The sequence below is a fragment of the Bufo gargarizans genome, chromosome 6 (genome assembly GCF_014858855.1).
Source record: "Bufo gargarizans isolate SCDJY-AF-19 chromosome 6, ASM1485885v1, whole genome shotgun sequence".
Taxonomy (NCBI): domain Eukaryota; kingdom Metazoa; phylum Chordata; class Amphibia; order Anura; family Bufonidae; genus Bufo; species Bufo gargarizans.
In genome coordinates, this window is record NC_058085.1 from 32,834,896 (window position 1) to 32,860,588 (window position 25,693).

General features: G+C 42.7%; 1 protein-coding gene across 4 annotated transcripts; it reads left to right on the top strand.

Annotated features, from left to right (window-relative positions):
• Positions 1-24,424, top strand: LOC122941662 (gastrula zinc finger protein XlCGF57.1-like). Of its 4 annotated transcripts, none has more exons than XM_044299070.1 (7): positions 1-68; positions 15,661-15,810; positions 15,932-16,111; positions 16,185-16,308; positions 16,392-16,486; positions 16,854-16,956; positions 22,509-24,424. In XM_044299070.1, the coding sequence occupies exons 2-7, from the start codon at positions 15,754-15,756 to the stop codon at positions 23,777-23,779; spliced, it is 1,830 nt and encodes a 609-aa protein (XP_044155005.1). In that variant the 5' UTR covers positions 1-68; positions 15,661-15,753; the 3' UTR covers positions 23,780-24,424. The 4 variants fall into 4 exon arrangements, with proteins under 4 accessions (XP_044155005.1, XP_044155008.1, XP_044155006.1 ...); XM_044299073.1 differs by having other exon boundaries at positions 22,691-22,801; XM_044299071.1 differs by having other exon boundaries at positions 5-36.
• Positions 24,425-25,693: the final 1,269 nt, after the last annotated feature.

The following is a 25,693-nucleotide window of genomic DNA, read 5'->3' on the forward strand; positions in this document are numbered from 1 at the left end:
CCCCCATCCATGTAGTGCCCAGCGGTGCAGGAGGAGGTATGTGTCCAGTCACCGCCATTGTCTGTCAGGTAATGATTGTATAACATGTCCCTGGAGACTAGGGTGACCAGACGTCCGGTTTTCAGACAGATATTCCGGTTTTCAGACTCCTGTTTCTCTGTCTGGCACAAGGCTAGGGTGAACAGCCCGAAGTCCTCCTTTTTTGTGGTTATCGGGGGCGATTCTCGGTGAGGGGCACTTTAAATCACCCATAAGTCTGTCGCATGATCCGGATCACTGGTCGTCAAAAGTGCAGCGCGCTCAGTTCACTGACGTCACACACAGGCTGCCTGCGGGTTCGCGCCAGTCAATTCAGGTGCGGAAAGGAACTGAAAGACCCTGTACTCTGAGGAGCGAGCGCTGCCTGATGCGAGCCCAGCTGCGCTGAGCCTTGGCGCTTGAGGTTGTGGTAGCTTACACTTACTGGCGTCTGAAAAAGACTGTGCTGTTGCTGTGGCCTGGCCGGGCCGGGGGGGGGGGGGAATGGATTGCTGAAACTGAATGAAAGGGGGAAGTGGGAAGTCTCCACAGTAGTTATTAACCCCTTTCAGCAGTCCCCCATGTACAGTATTTATTAACCCCGGCAGTCCCGCCTTCACTGAAAGGGGGACTGCTGAAAGGGGTTAATAACTACTGTGAAGGGGGGACTGGCTGGCTTCAGTACACCCTCGGCACCTCCAGAACACCCCTGGCCCATCAGCAAGTTTTTCCCTTTCCTCCCCCCCCCCCCCCTCCGAGTCGGTGATGGGGGTGTGGCTTCATGTAGGTGGGCGTGGTTTGTCCAGTTGGGGGCATGGCTGGTGAGGTCCGGCTTTCTGGGATGAAGCTAGTGGCCACCCTACTGGAGACTCCTTGGTCAGTGAGGACAGAATCCGCCTTCTCAGGACTGGAGGAAGTTTGTCCTGGACGGTGATTCGTAGTTTCCAGCTACACTGAACTGAGTATGGAGTGGAAGCTAGGTTTAACCCTTTCAGGACCAAGCCAATTTAGACAATTACATAGTTATTTTTCTTCCCCTTCTTCCATAAGCAGTACGGGGCACATTTATTAGGACCGGTGTTTTAGACGCCAGTCTTCATAAAGCCCAAAGTGATGAAGAGGCACAGGCCTCTACATAAGTTTGTTGGGTCCTGCGCTAGTTCTAAATGTGAGACCGCTTCCTAGCTGTGTTACATTTAGGCCTTTTTCTACGCCTAAAACAGTCGTAGAAAACAGTAAATGAGAGTGGCCTGCACCCACTTTTTAGACCTGGCGCGAGCGGGGAGAAGACGCAGACTGCGGTGCAACTAGCTGTTGCTCCATCATCTGCACCTGAAATACACCCAATATAGGCATATTTCAGCTTAATAAACAACCCCTAAGGCTACTTTCACACTTGCGGCAGAGTTATTTTTATTTTTTTACACCACGCAGGATAAATGTGTTAATATTTTAATAGTTTGTTTGGTAAGATAAGGTCTATAGTAAAGATGAGTGAATCAATTCTACACTAATCACATTCATTCCGAATTTCATAAAACTGAAAACAGTGCCCAGCTTGCTGGCCTGAGATTGCAATAACACCTGTTCTAGTGTCATAGACACCTATACAGGCAATTTTATTCTCTAAAATATGTCTGATGCCTATAAATACTCATAAGACTTTATATATCAGTTAACTGTTAATGCATTGTAGTGTGTCACAATACCATGCATAGTACTGAACATGTGCTACAATAATTACAGTAATATAGCAGTTTAATTCCACATATTGTATTATCTTTGTAAATTATCAATACCAGTGTGCAGTGTGTTTGTAGAAGGGGAGATACATTTTATTGTGCCTATGTCTTTAAGGTATAGAACTTCCAAGTGTCTTTTATCACTCTCAAGTAGAACAACTAACTTCTGTATAGGACGTTCCAACTTAAGTGAAGTGGTGAGACGTTTCCCTTTTTTGTCAAGTTTTGAGTCCCCTATTTGTAACAACACTCTTCTTACTAGTTTGTCTTCATGCTTTTGAACTTCTAGAACTTTGGCCAATTTCCATTGACATTTAGGTAAATCTTCTTCCTTCACTAACACTATGTCACCAACTTGGACATTTCTTCTGTGTGCTTGCCATTTACTTCTTAGCATCAGATTGGCTAAGTACTCTTTTCTCCATCTATTCCAAAACTGTTCTGATAGATATTGAACTCTTCACCATCTCCTTTTAGCATATAAATCCTCTTTGGTGAACTGGTGGCGGCTGTATGTAATCAGACTTAAGATGAAGTAGATGGTTGGGAGTTAAAGTGTCCAAACTTGTTGGATCGTTGATGTTATTAACTGTATGTGGACGACTGTTAACAATAGACATTACTTCATAGATTAGGGTCCTAAGTGAAGCATCATCTTTTCTTCCGGCGTTCTTTTTCAACACTGAACTTAACACATTTCTCACAGTTCTGAATTGTCTTTCAAACTCCTTCTGTATGGCTTGCATGTGGAACATTCATATGAAAATCACACTGTTTCTCTAACAAATTCTCTCTTTTAGAGCTTTCTTCAATTCATTCTTTGCTCCGAAAAAATTTGATCCTTGATCAGATCTAAGCTCTCTGATGGTACCTCTAATGGCTATGAAACATAAGGCATTGATGAATACGTCAGTTGACATATCTTCTAACATTTCTAGGTGAATTGCTCTAGAGCTCAGACATGTAAATATTAGTCCGTAACTCTTGTACTCCTTGCGGTTCTGTTTGGTGATGAATGGGCCAAAACAATCCATTCCGCTATAAAGAAATGGTGGCGATGGGTTTACACCATCTGACGGTAAATCTGCCATTCTTTGTTCTTCGGTAGGTCTACGTGCCTTTCTGCAGACTACACATTTACTTATATACTTTGCTATATCTTTGCTTCCTTTCACAATCCAGTAACCACCTTCTCTCAAACAGCTTTGGGTAAAGCTTCTTCCTTGATGCAAGGATATGTTGTGGTAGTGATCAATAATCGATCTTGTGAAGGTAGACTTATAACTGTTCCTTCAGCTTTCAGTCTTTCCTCTACATTGAACAATTCTTTCTTTCAGATTCCCTTTGCCAAACTTTGAATTCTGAGCTCCCACGTTTATGACCGTATTCCATTTTGAACATCTGGCTATTCTTTCAAGTGTGTCATCTTGACACTTTGCAGCAGCGCTCAATGTTTGTACAACTTTTCCTTCAGAAACTTGCTTACTGATGCTGAAACTACGGCTGCTGTCAGTTCAAGCCTTGGTATTGTCTGAATACTGGTAGGTGCGACTCTGGCCTTCCACATAACCAGGGCACAGGGTATCTTTTCTTCTCCTATCACTCTGATGTAGGAGCACTGCCATAACCATAACTACTGGCATCTGAAAAATGATGAAGTTCTATTTTCTTTTAATTTCCGAAATAATGAGGTACAAAACATCTGGGTGTCTGAACTTCTCTCAAGTTTTGCAAGTCTTTTATCCAACTCTCCCAACTTGGCCTAAAATTTTCAGGTATGGGCTCATCCCATCCCAACTGCTGTCTGCATAATTCTTGTAGTATTTCTTTTGCTCTGAGGATTACTTGGGCCAAGAATCCCAATGGATGAAATATAGAAGTCACTGCGGAAAGAATGGTACATCTAGTTGCAACTTTCTCTTCAATAGATACTTCAAAGAAGAACTTGTCATTCTCTACATTCCATCCTAATCCAAGTACGTTTTGAACTGGAAGATGAGCATAATTGAGATCTATATTATTCATTGTTGATGCACGTTCAGAGTCACTGATGTATTCCAGTACCTCTCTATTGTTTGAAATGAATTTATGAAGGCGCAGGTTTCCTCTTGCGCATTACTCTTGGCTTTCTTTCACTAGTTTGATTGCAGATTCTGTGAACTCTAGACTTATGAGACCATCATCTTCATAAAAGTTTTTCTTCAGAAAATTTGCTGCTGATAGGCAATCCTTTTCATTCTGATTGGCCAGGTACTTCATACCATAATTTGGCAACCTGGAGACGATCCTGCTCCAAACAAGTATACTTTCATTCTGTATTCTGCTGGCTCTGTATCTGTATCTCCATCCCCTTCCTCCGACCATAGAAACCTCAGAAAATCTCTATCTTCATTCTTCACATGAAACTGGTGGAACATCTTTTCAACGTCGCACATGACCGCTATGTGATACTTTCTGAATCTACAGAGTACTCCAGGCAGAGAGTTTGTAAGATCTGGTCCTTTTAGAAGATGATCATTCAATGCAACACCATCATACTTTGCTGAGCAATCAAATACTACTCTAATCTTATCTGGTTTCTTTGCGTGGTAGACAACTTGATGTGGGATGTACCACACTTCTCCTTGTTTAGGTTGGTTATTAACTTTCTCTGCATGTCCTTCTTCGAGGATGCCTTCCATGAATTTCAAATGTTGATTCTGCTGAATACTTTCTTCTAGAGTTTGTATGAACTTTATTTCTTTTTGCGATACACTCTTTTCTTTAGAACGTATATTTGCAAAGTCAGATTAAAGGATCTTGATTACTTTTGCCGGACCTACAGTTGGTAACTCTTGGACATTCGATGACACAATCCTGTAACCTGTCTTGAGTTTGCGATCTGCTGTTTTCCTTCAACAACACCCCATCCTAGATCAGTTTGAACAGCGTAGGGTTCACCCTTTCCTCCTGTGATTACCTTTCGTGGTACCAAGGCTTCAGGACAGTCGTAACCTATCAACAGTCCAACACCAAACTCCTTCAGCGGGGACATTTCATGAGATATGACATATAGGTGCTCCCATTCATTGGGTATGTGATCTCGATCTAGTGGTGTATTGTCTTTTGTATGAGCTGTAGGTAGATCTAATGTGCAGTTCGAATGAAGTCCTCTAACTCTCAGTCCTTTTACCCTTTGACTGTTCACTAATGTGTCTCTCCCCATCATTGTAGCGAGTTTCAAATTCACTGGTTCTGTAGCCAAGGCGTATACCTTCTTGTTCCTCCTTTTAGGATTTGAAATGCAAACTGGTACAACCATTGATGTGCCATTGCTTTCTCCTTCCGTCACCCTGCAAGAGAATACAGATACTTTCTTTCCTACCTCAGTATCTTTTGAGGTATTGAGGATTTATCTTTCTTTGGACGTTCTTCATGTAGTGGTGTAGGATGGCGTCCTTTGCAAATGCTGCATGTGGCCTTTTTCCTACACTCCTTAGGAACATGGCCTTTTCTTAGACAACCGAAACACAGTTGGTTCTCAAGTACAAACCTTTTCTTTTCTTCTGGAGACTTCTAATTCAATTGCTGGCACTTGTGTATGGAGTGGTTCTCTCCACAGAACATACACTTGAAGGTAGTCTGAAGATTTGTTGGTTCTGTCTCTCAACTGATCCCAGTGGTGACTTTGAACTTGGTATCTGGACCTTTAGCTGCTGCGTTGGTTGCAAAGCTAGATGCTCTTGCACGTCTTATCTCTTGCCGGCCTTTCTTCTAAGGATTTTAAGACGTAAGATGATGATACTGGATTACATGCTATTCGTGCTTCCTTATTGACGAACTCAGAGATCTCTTTAAAACTTGGGAAGTTCTTGCCTAGATATAACTGTTCAGTCGCATAGCGATTCCTTCTAGAAGCCACTTCAGGTAGCTTGGCTAGCATCCTTTGGTTTTCTAGATAGTCGTTCAGTACTTCTAGACCTTGAACATGTGGGGTGGCTTTGCTGCATGCTTGCAGGAAGTCACCATGCTCTTGAAGTCTCAAGTGTTCTTTAGGACCTATTTTAGGCCAGTTATTCAATTTCTCTCTTAAAGCTCTTTGTACTAAGAAAGGATGACCATATCTTGCATTTAATTTTTCCCAAGCTTGCTTGTAGGCTTCTTCGTCTTTTCTTTAGAAGTTACCTTCAAGAACTTTCTTTGCTTCCCCACCAACATATCTCTGAAGGTAGAATAACTTGTTGACTGGACTGAAGCAATGATGCTCAATGATTATTTCAAAACTTGCCTTCCACTCTATGAACTTCAGTACGTCTCCCGAAAATACAGTAGGTTCGGGAACGGGAAGTCTAGTTAGGATTGTTCTCTGTGGTGTTTCTGGCACAATGGTTGTAACATTCTCCTGAGCATTGCCATGGCATCTAGGAATAGAATGATCCGGTTCTATTTTCTCACTTATTTCTGAATTAGGTGAGTCTGTTTCTTCTTCTTTTCCCGTAGAGATAGGAAAAAGGTGTGTGGATTTACCCTCTAACACTTGACTAGGCCTTTCTTTGTCTTTCTGAGCAGGGATGGAAGTATAATGACTTATTTCCTCACTAAGTGCTGTAGATTTCCTTCCATTCTCCTGGGAGTATGTAGGAAAGTAGAAGTCTGCCTCTTAACTTAGTACAGATTTGAACCTATGACCACACTGATTCATATCCTCCTTGTGTACATTGAGTCTGGCTTCTATGATCTTAACTTCTTTTTGCCTTTCCAGACTTTTTAATTCAGCTTCTATTTGATGGCGTTGTACATCCTTTTCAGTCATCAGTTGGCACTGCGCCTCAATGGCAGCTTCCATTTCAATTTCTGCTCTCTTGACAGCAAGTTGTTCAGCTATAGTCAGGTCCATAAATATTGGGACATTGACACAATTCTAAAATTTTTGGCTCTATACACCACCACAATGGATTTAAAATGAAACAAACAAGATGTGCTTTAACTGCAGACTGTCAGCTTTAATTTGAGGGTATCTCAATCAGGAGAACGGTGTAGGAATTACAAGTTTGCATATGTGCCTCCTACTTGTTAAGGGACCAAAAGTAATGGGACAGAATAATAATCCTAAATCAAACTTTCACTTTTTAATACTTGGTTGCAAATCCTTTGCAGTCAATTACAGCCTGAAGTCTGGAACGCATAGACATCACCAGACGCTGGGTTTCATCCCTGGTGATGCTCTGCCAGGCCTCTACTGCAACTGTCTTCAGTTCCTGCTTGTTCTTGCGGCATTTTCCCTTCAGTTTTGTCTTCAGCAAGTGAAATACATGCTCAGTCGGATTCAGGTCAGGTGATTGACTTGGCCATTGCATAACATTCCACTTCTTTCCCTTAAAAATCTCTTTGGTTGCTTTTGCAGTATGCTTTGGGTCACTGTCCATCTGCACTGTGAAGTGCCGTCCAATGAGTTCTGAAGCATTTGGCTGAATATGAGCAGATAATATTGCCCGAAACACTTTAGAATTAATCCTGCTGCTTTTGTCAGCAGTCACATCATCAATAAATACAAGAGAACCAGTTGCATTGGCAGCCATACATGCCCACGCCATGACACTACTACCACCATGCTTCACTGATGAGGTGGTATGCTTAGGATCATGAGCAGTTCCTTTCCTTCTCTTCCCATCACTCTGGTACAAGTTGATCTTGGTCTCATCTGTCCATAGAATGTTGTTCCAGAACTGTAAAGGCTTTTTTAGATGTCGTTTGGCAAACTCTAATCTGGCCTTCCTGTTTTTGAGGCTCACCAATGGTTTACATCTTGTGGTGAACCCTCTGTATTCACTCTGGTGAAGTCTTCTCTTGATTATTGACTTTGACACACATACACCTACCTCCTGGAGAGTGTTCTAGATCTGGTTGTGACGATTCACGATCTCAGCAACACGAAAAATCACGAATGCGTCCGGTTTTAAAATCACCAGAGCCTTCGTCTGCACATAAAGAGTTAAAATCTTTTTTCAACCCAAAGTAATTCACCCTTGCTAGCACAGCTCACAGATCAGAGGTATAATTAGCACCTCCTTGCCAAAGACTCTTCCTGCCCCCATGCCAGGTTAGGTACCCATCAATCTGGTATTTTCTTGACAGAACCTCATAAAACTCCCTTTCTGTAGTCGGAGTGGCTCCAACCCAGCATTAATCCTCACACCTTAAGCCTTGTCAGAAAGCTTCAAAAGAAAGGACAGATCTTCATCATACAGCTGCATAATACAGGGAGAAAGGGGACCTTGCAGTCACCCACTATTCCATAGATCTCATATTTTCCCATATTTCCCTCATATTTTATAGGATAGGAAAATACAAAATGAATATTCTCTTCCGGAATTATTCTGATTATTATAACACACCTTCCAGGAAACCCGCGGGCAAATCAGATATTCCTGCTCTGAGATATAAAGGTTCTCAGGCACACTGTATTGTCGTACAGTCATATTTGGTATCAGATAATGCGTAAAATTGTACGGATTATCAATATCAACTCTATTTCTTGCTTGGACTTGCGGGTACGGAGAAATGGGCAAAGCAAAGATTCTGCCAGATTTTCTCCCTATGGGGCAAAGGACTGCCCCTGTTCCAATTACACAAGGCTGGACCTGTATGTGTCATAACCACTCCGCGCTTCAGAGTGGGTAAAAACAGGGACACACTCAGGTCCTGCGTCCTTCATCTACCATCTGACGCCAAATAACGTCACGACCACCCACTGGACACAGGCACCCCGCCATCTTGGATTATTCCTTACAAAGACTTTGCCTTTTACTGAACACTACAATGGTAATTTAGAACTTTACAGACATTCTATTCCCTTCCACCTCTTACCTATTTCTATCCAACCAATCTGTTCAACTGGCAGGTATATTTATCTGTCAGTTTTAATGTATATATTTTTTGTGTATAGTTCTTAGAATAAAACTAACGATTGCATCGTTCCAGTTTTGCCCTTGTTCCTTGATTATCTGGTTTATGCTCTGTCCTCGGAGGAGACATACTACCCATTGTCTTATTTTTATAAATTGTTAATTGGTTAGCTAGGTTGCAAATAACCGTTTCTTCCCTTTACGATTAGCTAGCCGGGGTCTCTTCACCCCGATACGAAAAGTGGTGGCAGCAAATTAATCTGATTTCCAGGGTGAAATCGATTAATTTTATTTTTCTGATTGTATCATGTATGGGCACATCAACCAATCCTAAACGTCTATGGTGCGCACAGTGGATTCGCTTCCAGAAGTCTCTAGTGGATGAGACCTGTATGGCAACTGTGGCATAGTACGACGGGATTGGCAGTTGGTTTGTCACATTGGTTGGCAGCTAGTGGGATAGCAGAACCCAAAACCAGGCAGAAGTCAGCTTTTGGGGGATCAGAGCACAAAGAACTGACAAGTGCAGCTTTTTGCGCAATCATAACAATAGGACAGTGGTTACTTAGTATCCTGTCCTGCGGAACTTGAGTTCCGGGTGCAAAACGGTACACATTGATGCCGAATAGATTGGTATAAATTTTTCTACCTTTTCTTTGCTATATCCTATTCTTTTACTCTTCTTTTCTGAATGCCTGATTCAGTTCCAAATTACCGAAGTTTGTCTGTTTCTGACTTACGAACCTTATGTGAGTCGTAAGGCATTGCCATTCTAAACAAAAATCACAGATCACAGCTGATCAAAGCTTTGACAGAGAGAGACGGCCAAGCGATGGAGGATTCCAATCCCGTGCGGGAGGCTTCGCTGCCCCTTCGTTCAACATCACCCAGCACCGCCAGCTATGGGAGTGCTTATGTTGCTACTTCAGCTTCGGGTGATGTGGATACCCTGGATTACACTATGTCCACAGCTCCTGCTAACCCTCAGCAAGGAACAAGCAGCTCTGGATGGAACTTCACTGCCTTGGGCCCTATGAGCCAGCAGTTGTTACCAAGCCTGACTGGCTCGGATTTGCGTTTATACCTGGAGATGCAGCTCAAACTAGAGCGACAGCTCGAAAGAGAGGAGCGGCAGCAGCAAAGAGAGGAGCGACAGCAGCAGTTCCAGCTTCAGAGAGAAGCGCTGCAACACCAGCGTGCACTAGAACTGGCCTAAATGAGACAGGCCGAGTGGTCTTCCTCTCCTAACACTCCTGCTGCTGGAGGCATACCTCTACCCATGGTCCCCAAAGCAAGGTTTCCAGTTATTGAGAAAAACATGGACATTGATTTATATTTACACTCGTTTGAGAGAGCATGCCAAAAGTTCTGCATCCCTGAGGATCAGTGGGCTCTACACCTGACGCCTCAGCTGACTGGTAAAGCGCTGGATGCTTTTGCGGGGCTACCCACAGACCAAGACTGCGATTACCAGACTATCAAGGATGTTATAATCGCTAAGTTCCAGTTAACCCCTGGGGTTTACCGGAGAAAGTTCTGTGCCATCCAGAAAGGGTCCACAGACTCTTTACGCGGATGTGGCTAGCCGCTTATGCACCACATTCCGCCAATGGACTCGAACCCTTAAGAAAAGGACTTATGCTCACCTTGAGGATTTGATGATCCATGACCAGCTCCTCACTGTGTGCCCTACAGACGTGAGACAGTTTGTGCTGGAGCGCAAGCCCCAGTCAGCCAAAGAAGCCGCTGAGCTGGCAGACATGTTTGTCGCAACCCAGGTGCCGGATGTTCTCAAACCTGTGGTGGTGGACGTTCGCAGGCCTATGGTATCAGACATCTGCAAACCCCTGCTACCTGACAGCCGCAGAACTCCAGTATCCGACAAGGACAGAGCCATGTCACAGAACTGGAGAGAAGGCAGGCCTGCTGGCCCTGTGAACCGTGAGACAACCAGGCCCTGGTGTGAGCTGTGTCGCAGACCCGGTCATACCAAGCAAACTTGTTATGCAGGGAAGCCAGCCCAACCACCTAGCCAGGCAGTTAGCAACGCGTCGATGCCAAGCCCTAAGGGTGCCAATGCCTCCACACCTGCCTCATCTGCTATATTGTTGGTCGGAGGATCCGATGTGCATGGCGGATCCCAGAATCGCCAGTCAGTCACTGTGAATGGCCAGACTGTCATCGGATTCCGTGATACCGGTGCAGATGTCACCTTGGTCCGTTCAAATCTTGTAACGGAAAAGGATATCCTTCCAGGAAAGTACCTCACTCTAACTGGAGTTGGGAGCACTCGCACTCATGTGGCCCAAGCCCAAGTCACCACCGTCAAAAGCGGGTTGTTGGGGTCCTGGATGATTTTCCTGTCGCTACAGTGCTTGGCACTGATTTGGGCACCCTTGTTTGCCATTATGAGTACCCTGCAAACACGCAGGAGACCCAAGCAGGACTCCCTGGCCAAAACCAGGTACTGTAAAACCCTTTGGGGAAACAGGGAGACGGGGACACTTTATCTGCTATTTCTACCGTACCTAACGCATCTAGGCGGTAGGTATCAGATTTAGGTGTGCAAGAAACTGAATGTAATTTGCCTATTTCTGCACCTGTCATTGTTAATCCAAATGCATGTGTTAGTGTTAACAATGATAATATACATGATGCTGTACCTGTTCTGGCCAATACACGTGCTATGGCCAGCCACCTGAACTCTGAACCGACCGAAGGGACCCCCTCGGGCGATTTTGACCTTCAGGCGGATGACAATAATGCGAGAAACACCTTGTCATATGATAATGGTGATTGTGTAACTGCGTTGGCAGACTCTTCCAGTGTCACCAGTAACCTGGGTTCAGATGGGGCTGCGGGGACAGAACCAACCGTCTCTCTACCCACCCCTGACCCCAGCATTGAAGTTAACTCTCCACAGCTGACTTCATATGTCACTGGTCAGCTGCAGGGAGACCTGTGGCACTGTATTTGTGCAGGCCTTGAAGAGTGACCCCAGTCTGGAGACGCTTAGGGCTCAAGCCGGACAGCCTCCAGGTGAGTGCACTTCATATAAGGTCTATTGGGAGAACAACCGACTGTACTGTGAAGCTGTAAAGCCTACAAAAGGTGACGCAGGTGAGAACACGAGATAGCTGGTAGTCCCTAGGGAATTTCGGGCACAGATGCTCAAAGCAGCCCACGATATTCCACTAGCAGGACATTTGGGTGTCAGAAAGACCCACAAACCTGGTCAGAACAATTTTTACTGGCCCACGATGGGAAAGGACATAACTAATTACTGCCGATCGTGTACCACTTGCCAGAGGGTTAAGAAGGCTGGGGGTACCCCCAAAGCTCCACTGCCGGTGATCCCAGAACCCTTCCAGAGGGTGGCAGTGGATATCAATGGTCCCCTTCCCATTCTTAGCAGTTTTGGCAAGCGCTATATCTTAACGGTTGTGGACTATGCCACCCGTTATCCAGAGGCGGTTCGCTTAGGTCTGCCATGGTAGCAGATGCCTTAATTGGGATTTTCTCTCAGATGATCTCTAATCAGGGCTCCTGGTTCTTTGTCAGAGCTAATGGAAGCCCTCTGTGAGAGGATGCAAATCAAGCACACCACTTCCAGCCCATATCACCCCCAAACCAACGGCTTGTGCGAACGATTCAACGAAACGTTAAAGCAAATGCAGGGAACGTTCGTAGAATCGCAGGGGAAGGACTGGGATTGGCACCTGCCTGATTTGCTGTTCGCTTACAGAGAAGTGCCACAGAAGTCCACTGGGTTCTCACCCTTTGAACTCCTATATGGATGAGACGTCCGAGGACCTTTAAAATTGATTCGGGGGACCTGGGAGGGAATAGGTGACCTCTCAGAAGTCTGCATGGTAGAATATGTACTAAACTTTTGGGACAAGATGGAGTCCCTCATGGCCATGATGATGAGAAACCTCTCAAAGGCACAGACCAAGCAAAAGGCCTGGTATGACCAACACGCCAGAGACCGGTCCTACAAAGCAGATCAGAAGGTATACACCCTACTCCCTGTCAGACAGAACAAATTGCAGGCCGCCTGGGAAGCGCCATACACCATTCTGAAAAAGGTAAACCCAGTCACTTACCTAGTGAGTCTGGGGGGTAAGCAACAGAAACTGTTCCATGTGAATATATTAAAAGCACATAAGGAGAGAGAGCAGTATGTGTTAGCAGTGTGCAGCCAGCTAGAACCCAAAGAGCCAGGTCCACTGATAAACCTGCTAGCAGAGCTACGAGAAGTGGCAGAGGATTGGAACATCAACCCCCACCTCTGGTACCCACAGCAACTTCAGCTCACCACACTCCTGAGTGCGCACAGCGCCACCTTCTCAGGACTCCCTGGCCAAACCAACCTAGCAGCTCACAGAGTTGACACAGCGACCCTATCGCAACTCACCCGAAGTGCAGGCTGAGCTCAAGCGAGAAATTGAGGAAATGCTACAGTTAGGAGTTATCCAGAAATCCACTAGCCCATGGGCCACTCCGGTTATTTTAGTCCCCAAAAAGGACAAGACAACCCGGTTCTGTGTTGACTATTGGAGACTGAATGACATCACCACAACTAGCTTATTACCGCAGCGGCATAGCCGCAAACTACACTGCGCATACTTTATCTTTCTCTCCATAAGCGGCATTAGTCTGAAGAAGGCCATTGGGCTGAAACGTTACATACTGTACATACTGTATAGCCGCAGTAACCTGGAAACAATAAAACAACTATCTAACTACAATTTACAGTGAAGTTTGTTGCATCACTTATAATTGGGGTGGGAACCCTATTTCAAGCGAGAACCACAGAGTGTGTCAAGGTTCCAATTAGATCACCACAACCGATGCGTATCTCATGCCTCGAATTGATGAATTGCTGGATCAGCTGGCATCCGCCAGCTATCTGACAATCATGGACTTGAGCCGTGGGTATTGGCAGATTCCGCTTGTGCCAGAGGCGAGAGCGAAGTCTGCATTCATCACCCATTTTGGCCTCTATGAGTTTACTCGTATGCCCTTTGGGAGGATGAATGCACCCGCCACCTTTCAGCGGGCCATGAATAAACTGCTGGATGGAACGCAAAGTTACGCAGTAGCATACCTGGATGACATGGCAGTATTCAGTCCAACCTAGGAAAATCACCTTGACCATTTGTCACAGGTATTGGGAAGACTGTCCGCTGCCAATCTGACCGTTAAGCCCAACAAATGTCAGATTTCCATGAAAGAGGTTCAGTACCTTGGACACAGAGTAGGCAGGCAGACCCTGAAACCTCAGATAGGGAAGGTCGATGCCATTCTGGCATGGCTGCAGCCTACCACCCCAAAAAAATACAGGCTTTTCTGGGAACGGCAGAATACTATAGGAAGTTTGTTCTGTCCTATAGTACTCTGGCTAAACCACGGACTGATGCAGCCGGTAAAAAAACAACCCAACAATGTCACGTCGAACCCAAAGCTAGGAGAGGCATTTCGGGCTTTAGAGGAAGCGCTGGCTAGCGCTCCTGTCTTTCAAGCTCCCGACTTCTCCCGTCAGTTCATTGTACAAACTGACCACGGCCTGGGAGCTGTACTTAGATGGCTGCAACCGGGAATGAGCATCCTCGCTGAGCAGGAAGCTACTAGAGTGTCTAGCAATTGTGTGGGCCCTACAGAAGTTACAATCGTACCTATACGGACGATCTTTCACGGTAGTCACAGACCACAACCCCCTCAGCTGGCTGAAACGTACTGCTGGTAACAACGGAAAACTCCTACGTTGGAGCTTAGCGCTTCAACAGTGCGATTTCACGATCCAGCATAAACCGGGAAGTCGCCATCAGAATGCTGACTGATTTTTCTGCTGTAACGAACCCAAATAGCGAGTGGGGATTGCTTCAGTCCCAGTCTTGCTAACCACTCCTTCCCCAATCTTCCGAAGGGGGGAGGTGTGACAATTCGCGATCTCAGCAACACGAAGAAATCGCGAATGCGTCTGGTTTTAAAATTACCAGCACACAAAGAGTTAAAATCTTTTTTCAACCCAAAGTAATTCACCCTTGCTAGCACAGCTCACAGATTAGAGGTATAATTAGCACAAGTCTGTCCTCTGTCTTCCTCCACCTGGTCTTCTTTGTGGAAGCCAGCCTGCATCCCCAAGCAGTATAGTGTGCTTGTCATCATCATCAGATGCTTGCTCTCTTACTCGTACTCCTCCTCCTGCTCGTCCTTCAATCTGTCATGAGATATTCATAACAGAAAGTGTGGCCAAGAGAAAACTTTTCTCGACCAGCATTTAGCTTGTCTGCAAGCTGAACCACCATCTGGCCAAGTGCCTGGCAGTGCAGTTGCTGCCATACCACTTAGTTGAGGTAAAAGTGGTGAAGTTCCGCGCTTAGTAGTACTATTTCTGCCCAGCTGATTGGGAATAATTGTCTTTGTAAAATGCCATGTTGCTCTATGCACATGAGGCACATCACCAGATAAAGTGGAAAAATAGAACTGGCCAGCAATCTCAACAAGTCTGCCCTCGTCTATGACAGTGTCCTAGTCATCGAACTCATCAGATACTTCATCTGTTGCTCAGACTCCTCCTTCTACGCTCTGTCGTCAGTCATCGATAATAAAATATGTGGCCATAAAACAACTCTACATGCTCAGCAATCCAGATGTGCGGAAGCTGAACTCTCACCTGGCTAAGTTGCTAACAGTGCAGTTGCTGCTGAACAACTTAATTGTGATCATTGTGGCGCAGCTCCGTACCCGTTTTGAGCATTGACATTTTTTTTTTTTTATATATAGGTTTTGTATATGGTTTATGCAATAAAGAACATGTACAACCGTCAGAGTAAAATATGTCACAAAATAAGAATCTCATAATCATGTTAAGTAAAAGCAACATCAATAATCATTACCAATAAACCTAACTATATCATGAAAAGGATAATGTTTTCCCATATTATCTCCAGTAACTGTATTTATATCGGATTTTGTAGGATTTTCCATTGTCTAATCTTCTTTCTATTCAGGTTTCTACAATACAGGATCCACTCAGTGGATATCTTCTATAAAAGATCCTTCTTCTGATTGACCCGTCAAGGATTGATAAGGACAGTGACAAGATGACTGAGAGTATAATAAATCTCACCCTAGAGATCCTCTTCCGGCTTACTGGAGAGGTGAGAGATTCTGATGATGTCACATTACATAATCTTATCTATGTTAGATGGACATGACTGGAGAGGTGAGGGACTCTGGAGATGTATGGAGTGATATTTATTACTGTCTCTCCATAACCAGGACTACACAGTAGTGAAGAAGACATCTAGTGAGCACTGTCAGGACCCTGTGCCTGAAGGATGGGGAAGAACCCTGAGCCCAATCACAGGGCCTCCACCTCACCCCCTGATACATGAGGAAATCAATAGAAAGAAGATCCTAGAACTCACCAACAAGATGATTGAGCTGCTGACTGGAGAGGTGACACTTCTGGGACATTACACAAGAACGCTATGAAGGGATCTGGGTGATGACTATATCATTGTATTGTCAGGTTTCTATAAGGTGTCAGGATGTCACCATCTATTTCTCTATGGAGGAGTGGGAGTATTTAGAAGGACACAAAGATCTGTACAAGGACATCATGATGGAGGATCAATGGCCTCTCACATCACAAGGTAATAGACACAACTAAATTCGCATGTCCTCTCATTATCTGTATGTAAGGAATAAATTCAGTCACTGGATGTGTTACCTACAGTTAAAGAAGAGAGAAGAACACCAGAGAGATGTCCCAATCCTCTTCTTCCACAGGATGGTTCAGGAGAACATCACAATGTCCCACAGAATGATCAGGTAGATAGAGATAAGGTCTCATGAAATGTCTCCTATGATCTGTAGAAGGCTGTGAAGATCTTGTGTTCAGTCTTGTTTTTTCCACAAGTATTATGTTTTATCCTTGTATAATGAGAAAGGTGGAGATGGCAGGGTTACAGCTGACCATAGACATTACATGTTGTCTGGATCTTCTCACTATTTTCTGGTTCTGGAGTCTTCTGGTTGGAATATTTATACAGGAGACCTGCAGATATTGGGGTCACATAACATCTACTGTCCTTTCATTTTTGGCCATTATGATAATTAATGAACTTTTTAGGTCACACAATACATTCCACACGACTTCTACAACCGTCTGATGACTTCTACAATATTTGTTTCACAGGTTCAGAATCCAGGTGAAGATCTGAACATGATATATGTTCCAGAGACACATGTGAAGGGTGAGGAGCAGAGTATAGAGGATATTCCTACAGATAACCGCCCAGGTGAGTAGTAACCACTAAATAAAGCAATAAAACTTCACATTTAATGTATGTTTTAAAAAAATGTACTGAGATAAACCAATTGCTCCCCCTTCTGTAAGGATTTTACATGGCAGGATTCAATGTCATGACAAGCATCTATCAGCAATAAAACATTTGTTCCCACTTATTGGCCAATGTAAAACTCCCTTAAGAGGGTGTGCGGACTTTGGACTATAGTTATTTGTACGAAATACAAAAAAAATGACCCCGGGTATCCCTCGGGGAGGGTGAAAGGACGGTGTCCACCCAATACACCCCCAAAGGACACACCGAAAGTATGACTCGGCAAAAGCTCCCGAGTTAAACAGTAGAAACAAAAAGAAAAGGAGCTCATAATGCCAAAGGAATAATACATTTTATTAAAGCATGATTAAAATGACATAAATAGAGAAAATCAATAAGTGTGATGCCGTAAGCATGATAAAACAAGAGCGGAGGACAGAAAAAGAAAAGCGCCACCCTGGGAAGGAAGCACACGGATAATAAAATTTAATACATGATTATGAAAGCAAAAAATTATAATAAAAAGAGCAATATACATATAATTTACATAAATAGTGAGATAAAAGGATGATAATGTGAATATAACATTAAGAATAATAAAGATGATGAATGATGAAAAAGAAAAAAAATAATACCTCATAAGTGCTAAAAAAAAATGCGTGATCAAAAGAAGGAATATTGTTTCCCTCCGAAATATATAAATAGCAACATAGGAAATATGTATAGCAGTGAAAAAATGCATAATATGTGTGTAGAAAAATAATAAAAACTATATGCAAAATAAGAATTCATAATATATATATAGACCGGAAGAGAAGATCAATAGTGCATAATTGGAATGCATGATATGCAAGGGGCAAAGTGCGAAAGAACAGGTGAAGTGACAGCTGTTTCACACTAGCGTTCGGCTGTCCGCTCGTGAGCTCCGTTTGAAGGGGCTCACAAGCGGACCCGAACGCTTCCGTCCAGCCCTGATGCAGTCTGAATGGATGCGGATCCGCTCAGACTGCATCAGTCTGACGGCGTTCAGCCTCCGCTCAGCAGGCGGACACCTGAACGCTGCTTGCAGCGTTCGGGTGTCCGCCTGGCCGTGCGGAGGCGTGCGGATCCGTCCAGACTTACAATGTAAGTCAATGGGGATGGATCCGTTTGAAGATGCCACAATATGGCTCAATCTTCAAACGGATCCGTCCCCCATTGACTTTCAATGTAAAAGTCTGGACGGATCCGCTCAGGCTAATTTCACACTTAGCCATTTTTTTCCAATATAATGCAGACGGATCCGTTCTGAACGGAGCCACCGTCTGCATTAATATGAGCGGATCCGTTCAGAACGGATCCGATCGAACGCTAGTGTGAAAGTAGTCTGAAGTGAAAAATGTTAATCCATGATCACTTGTGAATACACACCTGGGGATGAGTAAGTATCGATCCTCCTATTGGCTGTGGGGGATTCACAGTGATGGCGCTACCCCCTGACGAAGGTACGCCGAAACGCGCGTTGGGGTAGCGCCACCCTGGGTTTCTTTACACACGGTTCATCTCAGATGAGCTCCTGCCTCCTGCTGCCCTCAGTAGGCTACTTGACCTTGTTATTCATTCATACTTGGTCTCCAATTGATGGGTCTGCAGTATATTTCCATCTTTACCTATTTTTTGCATACCCTTTACTACCTATAGGAGTGATATGTGTTGACGGGAGTCTCACCTGGTATTCATTTGTTTCACGATTTCTGCATGGGTTAGACTATTATCCAGCATTTATTCCCATGCTGTATACAAACATTGTACTACATTTTTTTGATCCGTGTGCTTCCTTCCCAGGGTGGCGCTTTTCTTTTTCTGTCCTCCGCTCTTGTTTTATCATGTTTACGGCATCACACTTATAGATTTTCTCTATTTATGTCATTTTAATCATGCTTTAAAAAATGTATTATTCCTTTGGCATTATGAGCTCCTTTTCGTTTTGTTTCTATAGTTATTTGTAGACATTTGCATCTTTGGCTACTCTGCAAAGCCAACAAATTGCTACTTTACTGCACTTTTAAGGGTTAACGTGCACTGTGATTTAGGGCTCTTTCACACTTGCGTTGTTCTTTTCCGGCATAGAATTCCGTCGTTGGGGCTCTATGACGGAAAAATCCTGATCAGGATTATCCCAATGCATTCTGAAAGGAGAGAAATCCGTTTAGGATGCATCAGGATGTTCTGGAGCGCCCCGGAAGCCGCACGGACGGTAAGTATACTGCTCCCCCGCTCCCCACTACTACTATGGCAACCAGGACTTTAATAGCGTCCTGGCTGCCATAGTAACACTGAAAGCATTTTGAAGACTGATCCGTCTTCAAATGCTTTCAGTACACTTGCGTTTTTCCGGATCCGGCGTGTAATTCCGTCAAATGGAGTACACGACGGATCTGGACAACGCAAGTGTGAAAGAGGCCTTATACGGTTGTGCAATGTGCAAAATGAGTAGGACCTCACAGCACATATAAACGTTTTACTTTTTAAGTAACTGATACACGTGGTCCTTGTGACCTAATTACGTTTTTTTTATGTGCTGTATGTTTATTAAAACTTCACTTTTATTTACTTTTTGTTCAAAACAACCATTTGGACATTGTAGACTCTTAAAAAATTTTCAGTGGTACGCTGGCAGGTTACTTATTTACTCATACGCCATTTATTATCTGTATTACTTTCCAGCAGAAGACTGAGGGTTACTATGTTGTAGTGACCATGGCTGCGTATACTCTTCGGCTGACAACCACAGTTCCAACCTCCTCTTATGCTATTTTATTAGCTCTTATCTGAGCTACTGCTATTATTTGCTCTCCTTTGAAACCTGGAGGTTGATATATTGTATTCCCTTCAGCCGCTCGAGCGCTCCTGCCTGTGGTCAAAACTACACCCCTCACCTCACTGTGTAATTTTCTGTTCTTAAAGCTCCCTGCCTGCTTCCACTAATTCTAAAAACGTTTAACACACATACACCCTGTGTCCCGACATGTCTCGCTGGACACCCAGCGTCTTCAGGGGAAAAGCAGGTCTCTGATGTGTGTTAAACGTTTTTAGAATCAGTGGTAGCAGGGGTGTAGTTTTGACCACAGGCAGGAGCGCTCGAGCGGCTGAAGGGAATACAATATATCAACCTCCGGGTTTTAAAGGAAAGAAAAAAATAGCAGTAGCTCAGATAAGAGCTAATAAAATAGAATAAGAGGAGGTTGGAACTGTGGTTGTCAGCCGAAGAGTATACGCAGCCATGGTCACTACAACATATTAACCCTCAGTCTTCTGCTGGAAAGTAATACAGATAATAAATGGCGTAAGAGTAAATAAGTAACCTGCCAGCATTCCACTGAGAATTTTTAAAGAGTTTACAATATCCAAATGGTTGTTTTAAACAAAAAGTGAATAAAAGTGATGTTTTAATAAACATACAGCACATAGAAAAGACTAATTAGGTCACAAGGGCCACGTGTATCAGTTACTTATACTGTTGTGTGCACTTATATGGTTTCATATTCTTGAACTACATTTATATATTTATTGCAATATACACTATAGCTGCACAGGACTGTGGAAAGGGTTAATGCACAGCCAGCTAATACTGAGAGACTTTGACTTTCTACCTACCTACCCTGGAGGGTAAAAAGCAGACACACCGACCTTCTGACTGTTTGGTTCAACTCTGTTGTTTATGTCTGAAGACTTGTTTTTGTCTGGAAAAGCTGCTTAGTCATTCCTATATACTTGCATTGAATTCCTTCTGAAGAGCCGCAACACGTGGTAGCACTTTTCTTAGGACCCAGAGTAGCTTTGGGACCACCCCATCCCGGGCCACTGCAGATTTACCTGTTGGACAGTCATGTGCAGTTTCTATTTGAATTCAACTATAGAGGCGAAACTAAATCCATATAAAACATCACTTTCAATCTGTAAAGCATTAAAATGATCCATATGAAAGAAAACGATGATGAAAGGTGACACAATAAATCCAATCACCTGAAAAACAGAATTAAAAAACTGGATACTATGGGCATGTTCATATTTGTGTAACAGTATTCATCATAAACAGCGTAGAGAAATGTCCTGCATGCAAAGTCAAAGAGATCTGTTTGGCTACATTTGTGTCCGTGATGTGCCATTTCACGAAAGCGCTCCTGTCTGGTTCTTTAAATTGTCTGCCTGCTACCCATTGTACTTCGCTTGGCTCTGATACCTGGCTACGTATCTACCTATGCTCCTATCTTATCCACTGGCCGGTTACATCCCAGCCATTCTCCTTATGATGACCTTTGACTCCATTTTTGACTAGGCTACCAGTTCATAACGGTTACTGCCACCAATCCATGAATTATCAAATGAAAGCAACCTGAGGATCTTCCTAGAGCAAATTCCATGGGGTTTTAGGGAAAAGCTCCTGGGATCTTTAAAATCCACACCACTGCTAAGCTCACAACAAATGGATTATGGCTTGGAGAATCTACAAGTTAAAAAAAATAATGCACAAGTAGAAAACATTGAGAATAGTTATTTTCTAATATAACTTCTGACCACAATTAGTACAGTATATGACATCCCTCAGTGTTGTTTAGAATTCTCGGTTCGTCTTCTGATTCGGCATTGCTTGGAGGATTGTAATGGCAGATCCAACATCAGAGCAAGCTAAACGGTTACAAAGTCTACCACTGAACACTAGATCCTTGCCGTCTGTCAGTAACGATTTCAAGATATCCTGGCCCACCAGATTTTTTATAAATCACATCAGAACCTGGAAAAATTATACTGTAAATCTATGTCAGCTCATAGCCATGACTTCATTATACATCACGTGACCATACTACTTCTTCCCTCTGCCCTCTGTGCTAAAGTGCATGTAGTTGTAGGGAGTGTGCGAGACAGACACCACTGTCCATTTCACGAAAAAGGATTGGTGATAGACACACTGAAATGTGAACTTATGAATAGTGTTAGCGAATATTCTAATTGCAAATTTTTATCGTGAATATTGGCACTTTGAGAATTCGCAAATATCTAGAATATAGTGCTATATCTTTGTAATAGCAAATATTCTTTTTTTTTTTTTCACTAGTACTCACTGCTTCTTGCTTGTGGGCCAATGAGAAGGCTGCAATATCTTTGACTTTAAGAGTAGCGTTGATTGTGAATTTGCGTATTGCAAATTTTTATCACAAATTTTTCGATTGCCAATTTTTCGCAGTTCGCAAAATAATGACTGGAGATCACAAATTCGCAAATATATGATGAATATTCACCCAAATATTTGTGAAATATTGCAAATTCGAATATTGCCCCTGCCGCTCATCACTGCTTATGAAGATGCTAGCATCAAGGCAGAAGTGTAAAACTATAAGAGAGCAGCTTGGTGGCCTACTACTACTTGTCCTTGCCCTGAAGTCTACCCTTAGATTGTGATCTGTTATGCAAACCATTGTTTTAAGAATTGAATAAATGATAATGCATTTTTATTTTTATTTTTTTGGCAGAGCACTATATCAGGAGCTCAAAGGGACTTCTGATACCTAAAGATTTAAAAGCAAATGATCATGCTCTGGTACAAGATGCTTATGAAGTATATGTCATTATCCCAGATAAACCTTCAGCCTTGCAAAGCAACAGTCAATCATCTGATCTTTTTCAACAAGTCCTACCTTTTGTTTCATCACAGACTGTTAAGCAAAACAAAGGACACAGAAGAGGTGAACATCCCACAACTCCCACAGAGGAGAAGCCATTTTCATGCTCAGAATGTGGGAAATGTTATAGGATGAAATCAAATCTTATGATACACCAAAGAGCTCACACAGGAGAGAAGCCATTTTCATGTTTAGAATGCGGGAAACAGTTTGCCAAAAAATCAATTCTTATTACACATAAGAGAATTCACACAGGGGAGAAACCATTTTCATGCTCAGAATGTGGGAAACGGTTTACCAAGAAATCAAGTCTTATTACACATAAGAGAATTCACACAGGGGAAAAACCATTTTCATGTTTAGAATGTGAAAAATGTTTTATCCAGAAATCAGATCTTGTTAAACATGAGAGAATTCACACAGGGGAGAAGCCATTTTCATGTTCCGAATGTGGGAAATGTTTTAGAGATAAATCAAGTTTTATTTCACATGAGAAAACTCACACAGGGATGAAGTCATTTTCATGTTCAGAATGCGGGAAATGGTTTAGCAAAAAAACAAGCGTTATTGAACATGAGAGAATCCACACAGGGGAGAAGCCGTTTTCATGTTCAGAATGCGGGAAATGGTTTAGCAAAAAAACAAACCTTATTGAACATGAGAGAATCCACACAGGGGAGAAACCATTTTCATGCTTAGAATGTGGGAAACAGTTTACCAAGAAATCAAGTCTTATTACACATAAGAGAATTCACACCGGGGAAAAACCATTTTCATGTTTAGAATGTGAAAAATGTTTTGTCCAGAAATCAGATCTTGTTAAACATCAGAGAGGTCACACGGGGGAGAAGCCATTTTCATGTTCAGAATGTGGGAAATGTTTTAGCAATAAATCAAGTTTTAATTCACATAAGAAAATTCACACAGGGGAGAAGTCATTTTCATGTTCAGAATGCGGGAAATGGTTTAGAAACAAATCAAAACTTATTATACATGATAGAGTTCACACGGGGGAGAAACCATATTCATGTTCAGAATGTGGAAAATGTTATATTCAGAAATCACATCTTGTTAAACATCAGAGAGGTCACAAGGGGGAGAAGCCATTTTCATGTGCATAATATGGGAAATGTTTTAGGAAAAAATAAAATCTTATTATACATGGGAAGAAAACATATTTGTGTTCAGACATTTTAGCTTTAAACCAGAACTTGCTATATGTCAGAGAATTCACACAGGGGAGAAGCCATAATATTGTAGGATATGTTTTAGCCACAGATATCATTGTCTTAAACATATATGAATTTACACTTGGAAGTATTTCTATTACAGCCAAAGTAAAGCAGTTTGGAACATCAAATGATGATTTAGAAATGTCTGTAATTACCAATAAACATCTGTTATCAAAAAAATACTAATATAATTCATAAAACACAACTGTAGACTAATCATGCGGAAATAATATTTCTCATAGCTAGATAATTAATGGCCACTTTGTTATATAGACGCATATCTAGTAAAGTATTGGATCTCCTTCACCTTTAGAACCGAAGCAATTTATCGTGGCATAGATTCCACTAGGTGTTTTTCAGGAATATTGGCCCATGTGGACAGGATATTAGAAGGAAGCACTGATATAATCTGAACATCCCATTGTATCCCATCAGCTCTATAGGATTAAGATCTGTGGACTATGAAGGCCAGGGAAGCAAGTAAAACACGCTATCATATTTCTGGAAATAATCCATGATGTTTACTTCCACACAAGAATTAAAATTAATTTGAATAATAATCTAATATATAAGGCTGAGTTTATGTGTGTATGTATGTATAGTGATGCCCATAATTATTCATACCCCTGGCAAATTTTGACTTAAAGTTACTTTTATTCAACCAGCAAGTAATTTTTTGACGGGAAATGATAGGTGTCTCCCAAAAGATAATAAGACGATGTACAAGAGGCATTATTGTAGAAAAAAACATTCCTCGGCTTTTATTTACATTTGAGCAAAAAGTGTCCAGTCCAAAATTATTCATACCCTTCTCAATAATCAATAGAAAAGCCTTTATTGGCTATTACAGCAATCAAACACTTCCTATAATTGCAGACCAGCTTTTTGTATGTCTCCACAGGTATTTTTGCACATTTGTTAATGTTGTTGTCTGCTAACTATTTCTTCACCACTTTTGCTGTGTGTTTTGGGTCATTGTCATGCTGAGATGTCCACTAGTGCCCAAGGCCAAGTTTCTCTGCAGACTGCCTGATGTTGTCGTTGAGAATCATCATGTATTGCTCTTTTGTCATGGTGCCGTTTTCTGTGATTTAGATTCCCTGGTCCATTGGCTGAAAGACACCCCTAAAGCATTAGGTTCCCACCACCATGTTGGGCAGTGGGGATGGTGTTCTTTGGGTTGAAGGCTTCTCCTTTTTTACGCCAAATGAAGGAAACATCATTGTGACCAAACAATTAAATTTTTGTTTCATCTGACCATAACACAGAAGACCAGAAGTCTTCCTCTTTGTCCACATGAGCTTTTGCAAAGGCCAAGCAAGCTTTTGTGTGCCTTATCTGGAGAAGTGGAACCCAGCTGTCACAGTGGTTACCTCTGGCTGTGACCTTCTGTCTATGCTCTCGCTGCAGTTTTTTCCTGTGTGTTGTTTGTGGTTCAAAGGGGTTGTGCGAGTTATAAAAAAAAAAATATATATAGCACTGAAAATCTGATATATAACTGAGCTAAGCAAGTTTTATGCAAAAAAAATATATATATATTTTTCCTCATTTCCCTGGTTCTTTTCTGGCCCTTTGTTTACATGCAATAAAAACAATCTCTGCCCCTTCCCCTGCACTGCTAAGGGAGTGAATACAAGAGCTGCCCTGAGTGACATGTCTGCCTGCTGGGAGACTGTGCAGCATGTTGTTTGTGTAGGACTACAAGTCGCAGCTGTATAATGGCACTGCTAAGGGAGTAAATACAAGAGCTGCCCTGAGTGACATGTCTGTCTGCTGGGAGACTCTGCAGCATGTTGTATGTGT